Raw genomic sequence first — 11,142 nt, 5'->3', positions numbered from 1 at the left:
AGTGGAGCCTGAGCGGTGGGTGTGTGGTATATGCAAATAAGTTATGCTAATGAGTTATGCTAATTAGCTCCACCCCCTGCTCCCAGCAGCCCTCAGTCAGAGCAAGAAGCAGCCAGGTAAGTCGCAGTGCAATCCAAATCAGTCCAGTGGAGCCTGAGCGGTGGGTGTGTGGTATATGCAAATAAGTTATGCTAATGAGTTATGCTAATTAGCTCCACCCCCTGCTCCCAGCAGCCCTCAGTCAGAGCAAGAAGCAGCCAGGTAAGTCGCAGAGCCCCCCCAACCAAAACAGCCCAGTGGCACCTTTAAGACTAAGTTTTATTCAGGTACAAGCTCTCCCTCCTTTGTGAGGACAGATCTGCACGTTCCTCCCCCCCCCCCCAAATAGCCAGCAATCCAAAACAGTCCAGTGGAGCCTGAGTGGTGGGTGTTGCCTTCTGACACACTTCCGGCGATGTCAGGGGGTGCGGCATATGCAAATAAGTTATGCTAATGAGTTATGCTAATGAGCTCCTGCATCTCTTTTTCTACGAAATGACCCCTGATCGTACCTGTCGTTTCCCCTGCTGGAGCTTAAAACATGCGGACGGGCCCTAGAAAATCAACCCCCCCTGGCCCAAACACAAATAAATGCATTCACTTCTCAGGATCTGGCAGAATTGCCACCCCTGGGGACCCCCAGTGCGAATATATTTGCCTCTCCTTAGTCAGGGCCTGGTGGTTTAGGCCTTTTAAAGGAGGGACTTTCAGGGCGGCAGAACCCCTGGTGGTGTTTCCTGTCTCTAGGCAAGCGATTTCTAGGTCAGGCGTGTTTACAGGGATTCGGCTGCTGTTTCCCCGAAAGCGAAGGTTCCTGCCGAGCTGAGCTCTGTTCTCTCAAGAATCTGGGTTCGGCAGAGAGCAGTCCTAACTCCTAACACTAAACAAATAAACAGTCTCAAAAGGTTTTAGAAACCTAGAGTTACCTGCATATATTCCTGAAGCTTGTAAATGTTCATAAACATGCCACTGATGGGGTTCATCTGGAAGACAAGGTTTTTTTTTCTTTTTAATTTCAAAAGGTATGTGTTTATTGAAACACCTTTAAACTTGTTTTTTTGGGGGCATGTGACCCCAAAACACCTTACAATAGCATGGATTGGATACACATATGGAGCAGAGGTCCATGAGTGGCTGTTAGCCACAAGGCCTAAAAGGAACACTCTGTCTGGGGCGAGCGATGCTCTGTATCCTTGGTGCTGGGGGGGGGGGGAAAAAGGGGGGGGTTGTGGAGTTCTGGCCCTGCTGGTGGACCTCCTGATGGCACCTTGATCTTGGCCACTGTGTGATACAGAGTGTTGGACTGGGTGGGCCACTGGCCTGATCCAACCTGGCTTCTCTCATGTTCTTAGATATCACAGTTCAAATAAACCCTGAAGGTAGAAATATGAATATATATATAAAAACATGAAACGGCAGTGCCTTTACAAGCCAAACACCAAACCATCTCATTTTGCTGAATAAAGCTGCCCATATGCTGGACTGAACTGTGTTTACAACATCAGAACTGATAGCTCAGGCCTTCTATTTTTTCCATTGTGGAGAGCCAGGATATTAGGATTTTTTTTTTTAAAAAAGAATGCCATCTTGTACTGTGTTTTATGATTTTAGTATAATGTTTTAATATTTTAAAGTTGGTATTGTTTCCTTCTATGTTGTAATCAGCCCTGATCCTGCTCACGGGGAGAGCAGGATAGAAATCCAATCAATCATTCAATCAATCAACCTCTCAGAGCACCAAAATCCAGATCAGTTCCCAATGAGTGAAACGTTTTGCTACCCTCCTAAGAACCAAAAAAGGGAGGGTGCCAGCCCATGGGTTTGACACTTCTGCTGGAAGATGGCTGCTAACTTGGCTCTGAAAAGGGGGGGAAAGCCTGGACAAATTCTTGGAGGGCAGATTTCTCACTGGGGACTAGCTAAAAATAGAGATTCCATGTACAGAGGCAGTATACCAGGGGAATCAACAGCAGGGGAAAATCCATTGCTTTCATCCCTTGCTTTTCTGACGCCAGGTGGCCAGAAATAGAATGCTGGATGGAACTTAAGAACATAAGAGAAGCCAATGTTGGATCAGGCCAGTGGCCCATCCAGTCCAACACTCTGTCACACAGTGGCCAAAAATACCAGGTGCCCTCAGGTGGTCCAGCAGTGGGGCCAGAAGCCCACTGCTGCCTCCCCCCAAGCACAAAGAATACAGAGCATCCCTTGCTCCAGACTGAGAGTTCTTATCAATACCTTGTGGCTAATAGCTGCTGATGGACCTCTGCTCCATATGTCCATCCAATCCCCTCTTAAGAACAAGAGAAGCCAATGTTGGATCAGGCCAGTGGCCCATCCAGTCCAACACTCTGTCACACAGTGGCCAGAAATACCAGGTGCCATCCAATGCTCCCTCCAAGCTATGGAGTTATGTGAGAAAAATTCTACTTTGTGAGCTAGTGGCATTAAAGTTGTGAGTAAGTGATTTAGCTACTGCATAAATTAGTTTGCCCTGGAGCCATCCTTCCTGAGGTAAGACAAAAAGGTGTGAGCTGGAGGCTAAAAAACTGTGAACTAGCTCACACTAACCCAGCTTAGAGGGAACCCTGGTGCCATCAGGAGATCCACCAGTGGGGCCAGGACATAAGAGAATCCCTCCCACTGTTGCCTCCCCCCAAGCACCAAGAATACAGAGCATCCTTTGCTCCAGACTCAGAGTTCCTATCTATACCTTGTGGCAAATAGTCACGGATGGACCTCTGCTCCATATGCCCATCCAATCCCCTCTTAAGAACACAAGAGAAGCCAATGTTGGATCAGGCCAATGGCCCATCCAGTCCAACACTCTGTCACAGTGTGGCCAGAAATGCTGATCCACATTATTGTCATCCCTGCTAGGGCTACGTCAAGGGATTGGTGACAAACACCAACAGAGAGAGAGAGTTGAAAAGGACATACGAAACCGCTGTTTAATCCTAGGAAAGTGCATTCTCTATCTCTTACATTTCTTGGATCTACATGTTTCCAAATGAAGGAGTTATAAATACTGTTCGGGAACTTGAAAAATGAGGACTTTTCAGTCTGCTTTGTACACGTCACAGCTCCATCAGGACATCTTAAAGAATAAACATTCCAGGAGCAGAGCCAAAACAGCGTTAAGAACAACTACATCAAGATTTTGCATCGTTTTATATTGTATTTATGTTACTATTTACTGGCTTTGCTTATGTCCATGGAATGCACTTCACACAAGAATGAATGTGGTTTAATATGGGAAATTTGTTATATAAGTACAACTAAGTTTGTTAAAATTATAGAAGAGTGATGTTCTTTGGAGAGCTCATTTTTTCTAATGCATTGAAACAGGCCTCTGGCCCAAGCCTCAAGAATGCCGTGAATCTCCAGTTTGGACCTAAGATTTGGTGTCTGTGCATTTGGTGTTTCTTTGCGAAAGGAGACATGAGCAAAAACGCTTACCTCTCCACGTACAGTCACGATCACTGAAAAGCAAAGAGGAGAGATCAGATCAAGCTGAGTTGACAAGTTAGTCGGTCAGCAGCGGTAGAAAAGAGCAAAAGTCCAGGAGCACCTCAAAGACTAACAAAATTTGTGGCAGGGTAGGAGCTTCCGTGAGCCACTGCTCACTTCTTCGGACGGCTCATCCCCTGCCACAAATTTTGTTAGCCTTTAAATAACTCTGGCTCTTTCCTACAGGAAAGGTCAGGTAATCATTAGCAGCAGTTCCACCTCAGAACCACGAGAGAGCAGCAAAGAGCTGGGGAAGCGCCTCTCCTGCTCTCCCAGGGGAAGAAGAAGAAGAAGAGATTGGATTTATCCCCCGCCCTTCACTACCCAAAGGTGTCTCAGAGCGGCTTACAAACTCCTTTCCCTTCCCCTCCCCACAACAGACATCCTGTGAGGTGGGTGGGCCTGAGAAAGCTCTTCACAGAGATTGCTCCTTTTCAAGAACAGCTCTGAGAGAATTACGGCTTGCCCAAGGTCATCCAGCAGCTGCAAGTGGAAGAGTGGGGAATCAAACCCGGTTCTCCCAGATTGGAGTCCGCGCACTTAACCACGACACCAAACTGGACAGAAACATTCGTGGCAGAGAATAGGAGGAATGGAGCAGGTTTCCCCCGGATGGGCCACCGTCCACGTTTGCATCCTGGCTGGCTGCCTCCTCCCCGGGGCACCTGCCGAAGGGTCCGTTTGCTCCCATCTTTGGCCACAGACAGCTGGCGAAGCATGCATGACACAGAGAGCCACTTGCCTTTGTAATTGTGGCCGTGGCTTTGGTTGCATTTCCCGAACAGCTTCCGGTTCTCTTCATCGTTGAGCAATTTGCTGGAAGATCAAAGGGAGTCGGGTGTGGGGGGGCGGAAGAGAGATTAATAAACCAGCGGTTAAAATGGGCGCCTCCCTCTTTCCTTTCATGCTTTGTGCACTAGGATAGGCAATCCTGGCACAAGCCAGAGCAGAAACTGTAAAGCTGCTAACCTACAGGAAGTCTGGAGATCTCCCAGGATTACAACTGATCTACACGGACTACAGAGATCAATTCCCCGAGCTCCAGAAGGCAAACTCTCTGGTTTACCATAGATTCTAGGTGAACTCCCTTCCCCAAATTCTCCCGTCTGCAGGGATTGTCACCAAATCTCCAGGAATTTCCTAGGCTTGAGGTGGCAACTTAATGTATAATCTACATGGAATTAACACTGTTCTTCTAACTTTGCTTCCCATAGAGTAAGACTTGCTGAGCAAAGTGAGACTCTTTTTGGAGGACATATGCTACTGATTACGCTTGGTCATGGACGAAAAATCTGTTTAAAAGGTAAAGGTTCCCCTTGCTTGAAAGCTAGTTGAATCCGACTCTAGGGGGCGGTGCTCATCTCTGTTTCCAAGCCCAAGAGCCAGCGTTGTCCAAAGGCTTCTCTGTGGTCATGTGGCCGGCATGACTAAACGCCGAGGCGCACGGAACGATGTTACCTTCCCACTGAAGCGGTACCTATTTATCTACTTGCATTTTCTTGCTTTCGAACTGCTAGGTTGGCAGGAGCTGGGGCCAGAGACGGGAGCTCACTCTGTCTCATGGCACTCGGTCTCGAACTGCCGAACTACAGACCTTCCGGTCTGTAGGGTTGCGGTGCTCATCTCCGTTTCCAAGCCGAAGAGCCAGCGCTGTCCGAAGATGTTTCCGTGGTCATGTGGCCGGCATGACCAGGGCTCTAGTGGGGGGGGGGCTCTCAGGTACGGAGCTCCGGAAGAGAACCTCTAGGGGGTGGGGCGGTCACGTGGTGAAGCCCCGCCCCCTTCTTTACCCCGCCCTCTGCTTCGATCCTCATTCCGTTTGGGAATGAGGATGAAGCAGGAGGGTAAGTAGCCGGGCCTTCTGACACACTTCCGGTGATGTCAGGGGGTGTGGCCTTCTGTCACTTCCGGTGATGTCAGGGGGCGTGGCATATGCAAATAAGTTATGCTAATGAGTTATGCTAATGAGCTCCGGCAGCTCTTTTTCTACAACAAGACCCCTGCCGTCATCTATTAACCAGGATCGCTAAAATGGAACTCCCATATTCAATAGCAGTATACCAGAGCAAGAACCGGGAGGGGGTGTCTCCTTCACGGCTTGCTTTGAAGTTGTCAGAGGGATCTGGATGAGCCGCGTGGAAGACAGAAAACTGGAAATCCTCTCCCCAGCCAGCGCAACCATTTTTGTGTTCACATTACGGAGTCTCAGGAGTAACACCCTAAATCCCATCATGTTGGCAAATGCTTGTAGACTCTACTCCTCATCAAATGAAGGAAATTTGTCCCCATTGATCTGAAATTTGGCATGGAGACTCATCATGGAGGGAGGGGGCTGTCATCTCTGTCATGCTGCAGCCAGGCTGTTGATGGGTCTCACTAGATGGGACCATATCCAGCCTGCACTGAAAGCGCTGTGCAGCATTAAGTCTGTGAGACATTTCCCCCCGCAAGCCAAAGGAATCTCTAGTATTTTTCTTTTCCCAGTGAAAATTGTATCAAAAATTCTGAAATATCGCCCTGACCTGGATAGCCCAGGGATCACCCAGTCTTGTCAGATCTCGGAAGCTAATTTCAGAAGAATCCAATTGAAAATGGCCACGTAAGAATAAAAGAGACAGAAACGCTTTCTTGAGTGTGCAGCATTAAGTCGGTGAGACATTTCCCCCCCACAAGCCAAAGGTGTCTCTAGTATTTTTCTTTTCCCAGTGAAAACTGTATCAAAAATTCTGAACCTGGATAGCCCAGGGATCGCCCAGTATTGTCAGGTCTCGGAAGCTAAGCAGGGTCGACTCTGGCAAGTACTTGGAGGGGAGACCTCCTTGGAATACCAGAGGTGGGGAGTGGGGGCAGGCTTTATTCAGCCCCCTCTCTGACTATCCCCCAGGCCCCCATTAGGGGTCAGTCAACAGAGGTCGCCCTGACTTCCAGGTGCACACACATGCACATATTTCCAAAAAATACAAAAAAATAATAATTGCAGGGATTATGTCTTCTATGGGCTGGTGAAAACCCGCTGTGCATTAATCAAGTTATGATGAGGTACCAGAGTTTCCACTGTAATTTTGAATTTAAGCACTGGGCAAGCTGTATGGGCATGCATGGTTGGTTAAGGAAGTCTTGCCCTTAGAACGTCTACCCAAAGGGAAAACGTGAATGCCGTCCTGTTGCCCTCCATGGCAGACGGCTACCACCAGTCCCGCCCCCGCTCCTCCCTGTACATCTGTTGCCAGCTTGGGTTTAAATATTTTCGGTCATGCTGGTCTCTGTGTGTTTGGATTTAATACCGTAAACCGCTTTAAATCCACGACTGAGTGGAGAAAAAGCAGGTTAAAGTACCCTTCAGAAAATAGGGCTTTGGATGCCGAAAGTGGAGAGAGAAAGCATTTTCTCCTGCTAGAACTAGGGAGTACCCAGTGGAATTGTTGGGAAATCAGTTCAGGACAGACCGAAGGGAAAACTTCTTTAAAAAGGTAAAGGTTCCCTTGCTCGAAAGCCAGTCGAGTCCGACTCTAGGGTTGCGGTGCTCATCTCCGTTTCAAAGCCAAAGAGCCAGCGCTGTCCGAAGATGTTTCCGCGGTCATGTGGCCAGCATGACTAAACACCAAGGCGCACGGAACGCTGTTACCTTCCCACCAAAGTGGCACCTATTTATCTACTTGCAATTTCTTGCTTTCAAACTGCTAGGTTGGCAGGAGCTGGAACTAGAGACGGGAGCTCACTCTGTCATGCGGCACACTCGGGTCTCGAACTGCTGAACTACTGACCTTCCACAGCCTGCAGTTCAGTGTCTTAACCACTTGAGCCACCGCAGCTCCTTCTTTACTCAATGAGTAATTAAGCTGTGGGATTCGCTGGCGGTGGAGGCGGGGATGGCCTCCAGCATCCATCCCTTTAAAAGGGGGCTAGATGGATCGGTGCCGAGGAGGGGTCCACCAGTGGCTACCCTAAATAAAACAAAATATACAAAATGGCTGTCCTCCTGCATGGGGGTGGGGGTGGGGGTTGGACGGGACTGCTGAAAAGCAGTTCTGTCGGCGTTTATTCTGTTGGGGATTTATATAGATGAGTTTTATCAGCTGCAGTCGGACGGACAAAACCCTCGCCGTTCCTCTAGCAGTCGGTGGTTCCTAATGCTGCTGGCCACCTGACCCCTGCTGCCAAGGATGCAGTCTCTGGCTCTTTGAATAATCTTGAGAGAGTAACAGCATCCATATAGATGAGGGTAGAGGTTAAGACGCTGAGCTGCAGACCGGAAGCTGCAGACCGGAAGGTCGGTAGTTCGGCAGTTCGAGACCCGAGTGCCGTGTGACAGAGTGAGCTCCCGTCTCTGGCCCCAGCTCCTGCCAGCCTAGCAGTTTGAAAGCAAGAAATTGCAAGTAGATAAAATAGGTACAGCTTCGGTGGGAAGGTAACAGCGTTCCGTGCGCCTCGGCGTCTAGTCATGCCAGCTACATGACCACGGAGAAGTCTTCGGACAGCGCTGGCTCTTCGGCTTGGAAACGGAGATGAGCACTGCCCCCTAGAGTCGGATTCGACTGGCTTTCGAGCAAGGGAAACCTTTACCTTTACCTTTATATCGAAAGGAGCTGGTGAGAGCAAGGCGAGAGTGAAAGAGATTTCTCTGAGAACAGAAAGAGGGCCCATGGAGGGGGCGACTTGGCTTGCTTCTCCGCTGGTCCTTCTTAACTTCTGCCACCCTGCCCCTAACCAGCTGCAGACAATCCTTGGCCTTCTCTTCCCCAGCCTGTCCAGCTAGCGCAGGTCCTAAGCCCTCTGAACAGAGCGAGAGCGCTGGATTCGAGTCCCGCAGACGCTTAGAGAGCAACCAGATTTTCAGGGTATACGTTTTTTGAGAGTCAACGCTCAAAGGTGAACGGAGTGGGTGGCCGGTGGCCGGAAGAAATGACATCATAAAGGTGGATGGCGGTAGAGGAAGGCGGTGGGCAAGGGGAGAGGGAGGGACTGGGTTGCCAACCTCCAGGTGGTGTCTAGAGAGCCCCTGGGAATTCAATGCTCCCTCTAAGCTGTGGAGTCTTGTGAGCAAAAATCCTACTTTGTGGGCTCCTGGCATCAAAGTTGTGAGCGGGCGATTTGGCTGCTGCGTAAATTAGTCTGCTCTGGAGCCATCCTCAATGAGCTCCGACAAAAAGGTGTGAGCCGGAGGCTAAGGAACTGTGCGCTGGCTCACACTAACTCAGCTTAGAGGGAACACCGCCTGGGATCCCAGGCAGGCAACAGAGATCAGATCACCTGGAGAAAATGGCCGCTTTGGAAGGAGGACTCTGTGGCGCTATCACCCTGCTGAAGCTCTTCCCCTCCCCAAACCTCCAGGAACTCCCTGTGAAACAACAAGCCCTCCAATCCCTTGCCCTTCAGCCGGATCCTGACTCGCACTGGCTTCTCTCTGGCAATGTGGGGCCCTCCTGCCAGTTTGGTGTCATGGTTAAGTGCGTGGACTCTAATCTGGGAGAACCGGGTTTGATTCCCCCACTCCTCCACTTGCAGCTGCTGGGTGACCTTGGGCAAGCCACAGTTCACTCAGAGCTGTTCTCTCAAGGGCAGTTCTGGAAAGAGCTCTCTCAGCCCCGCCTACCTCACCGGGTGTCTGTGGTGGGGAGGGGGTGGGAGAGGAGTTTGTGAGCCTCTCTGAGACTCCGGCGGAAGGGCGGGGAATAAATCCAATCTCCTCTTCTCTTCTCTTCTTCTCTCTGGGTGGGGTGTGGTCAGCAGCATCCGAGCCCTCTGGGTTGTCAGGACCCAGAGCATTGTGGGTAATCTCTCAGGTCTGGGGGAGCGAGGCCTCCACACCAAGGTGCCTTAAAACCCTCTGGCCCCCAAGACGAGGCCAGCCGCTTGGCACAGGGCTGTGGAGGAAACCCAACTCTTGCTCCTCCCTTCTTCCCACCACCAGCTCCTCTCCCCTCCCTCCCTCCCCGCCATTACCTGCTCAGCCTGTGGGCAGCGGCAAAGGTCTCCGTCCGGGAGAGGAAAGTCATTTTGCCCGTGGCATTCGGCCGGCCGTGTTCTGCTATGCTCTGCATGGCGAAAAACCCCTCGGGAGCCGAGCTGCAGCGAGAGCCGAAAGCCGGGAGACCTCCCCGGGCGCCCAAATAAATACACCCGCGAGCCATCATCATATGATAAGCCGCCAAGCGGGCCATTGGGTGCAGGGCTTAAAGGCCTTCCCCTTAAAAACCCTGTTTCCTGGCCCCGCACTCTTTGAACGGAACGACCCTGACCTACTTTCTCTAATGCGGCATGCTTCCCTCTCCGCTAGCGGGGATACGGCCATGGCTCAGAATGTGGAATTAGCTCGGATTCGTTCCCGGCCGGGCATGACTCAGGTTCATGTGATCGGGAGTGTTTGGGAAAGGATTCTGTGGATGGGAGTGAGAAGGCCGGGTCTGTCTGACATGCAAGGGTGAGGGTAGAGCCAGACTGGTGTAGTGGTTAGGAGCGCGGACTCTAATCTGGGAGAACCGGGTTTGATCCCCTGCTCCTCCACTTGCAGCTCCTGGATGACCTTGGGCAAGCCGTAGTTCCGTCAGAGCTGTTCTCTCAAGGACAGTTCTGGAAAGAGCTCTTTCAACCCCACCCACCTCACCAGGTGTCTGTTGTGGGGAGGGGAAGGGAAAGGAGTTTGTAAGCCACTCTGAGATTCCAAGTGAAGGGCGGGGTATAAATCCAATCTCCTCCTCCTCCTCTTCTTCTTCCTCTTCTCCTCCTCCTTCTCCTCCTCCTCCTCCTCTTCCTCCTCCTTTTTCTTCTAGATCCAATTTGGGAAATTCCTGGAGATTTGGGTATTGGACCCGAGGAGGATAGGGACCTCAGTGGGGTACAATGCCACAGAGTCTACCCTCCAGAGCAGCCATTTTTTCCAGGGGACCTGACCTCTGTATCTGGAGATACACTGTAATTCCGGGGGATCCCCAGGCTGGCATCCCTAATGGTTATGTACCCCTAGGATAGGGCTCTGGAGTTCTCTTAGAAACCAGATAGCTAAATAGAATTTAGCTCATTTGTGTGTGTGTGTGTGTGTCTGTGCTTCGATTCAGAAAGCTCGGCTTTTAGTCTCGGGATGACTTATTTTGAGACAATTGCTTGAACCCCAGCAAGTGTTCAGTTCAGACTTAACATGAAACCTTTGGTTAACTGAAGAAACCATGGTTACTGTGATCGTTTGAATGCCCCTCCATTAGCTATGACTAGTTTTTGTTGTTGTTGTTCTGTCGCACAGTCGAGTCCGACTCTTCTCGACCCCGTGGACCAGCTCTCGCCAGGCCTTCCTGTCTTCTGCCGTCCTCTGAAGTTGGCTCAATTTCATGTTCGTTACATCTATGACACTGTCTAACCATCTCATCCTTTGCCGTCCCCGTCTTCTTTGACCTTCAGTCTTTCCCAGCATCAGGGTCTTCTCCAGTGAGTGCTCCCTTCTCATTGGGCGGCCAAAGTATTTGAGCTTCAGTTTCATTATCTGGCCTTCCAGGGAGCAGTCAGGGTTGATTTCTTTTAGGATTGACTGATTTGATCTTCTTGCAGTCCAAGGGACTCTCAAGTACTCAATATGACTAGTTACGGCGCATCAAAATCTGG

At 50.4% G+C, this 11,142-nt stretch overlaps 1 protein-coding gene across 1 annotated transcript in view; it reads right to left on the bottom strand.

The window, feature by feature from the left end:
• Window positions 1-9,700, bottom strand: part of LOC107116137 (6-pyruvoyl tetrahydrobiopterin synthase-like) — a 52,384-nt gene extending 42,684 nt beyond the window's left edge. The window contains exons 1-4 of the mRNA XM_015418011.1: window positions 9,493-9,700; window positions 4,292-4,365; window positions 3,499-3,521; window positions 966-1,022 (exon numbers count right to left, since the gene is read on the bottom strand). Of these exons, the coding sequence (XP_015273497.1) occupies window positions 966-1,022; window positions 3,499-3,521; window positions 4,292-4,365; window positions 9,493-9,686 (348 nt within the window). The 5' untranslated portion in view covers window positions 9,687-9,700. The remainder of the gene's footprint in view (window positions 1-965; window positions 1,023-3,498; window positions 3,522-4,291; window positions 4,366-9,492) is intronic.
• Between the last annotated feature and the right edge of the window lie 1,442 nt (window positions 9,701-11,142).

The sequence above is a fragment of the Gekko japonicus genome, unplaced genomic scaffold, assembly GCF_001447785.1.
Source record: "Gekko japonicus isolate JY-2015 unplaced genomic scaffold, Gekko_japonicus_V1.1 scaffold1241, whole genome shotgun sequence".
NCBI lineage: Eukaryota > Metazoa > Chordata > Lepidosauria > Squamata > Gekkonidae > Gekko > Gekko japonicus.
Note: the sequence above shows the minus strand (reverse complement) of the source record. Positions and strands in the feature narration are given on the sequence as shown.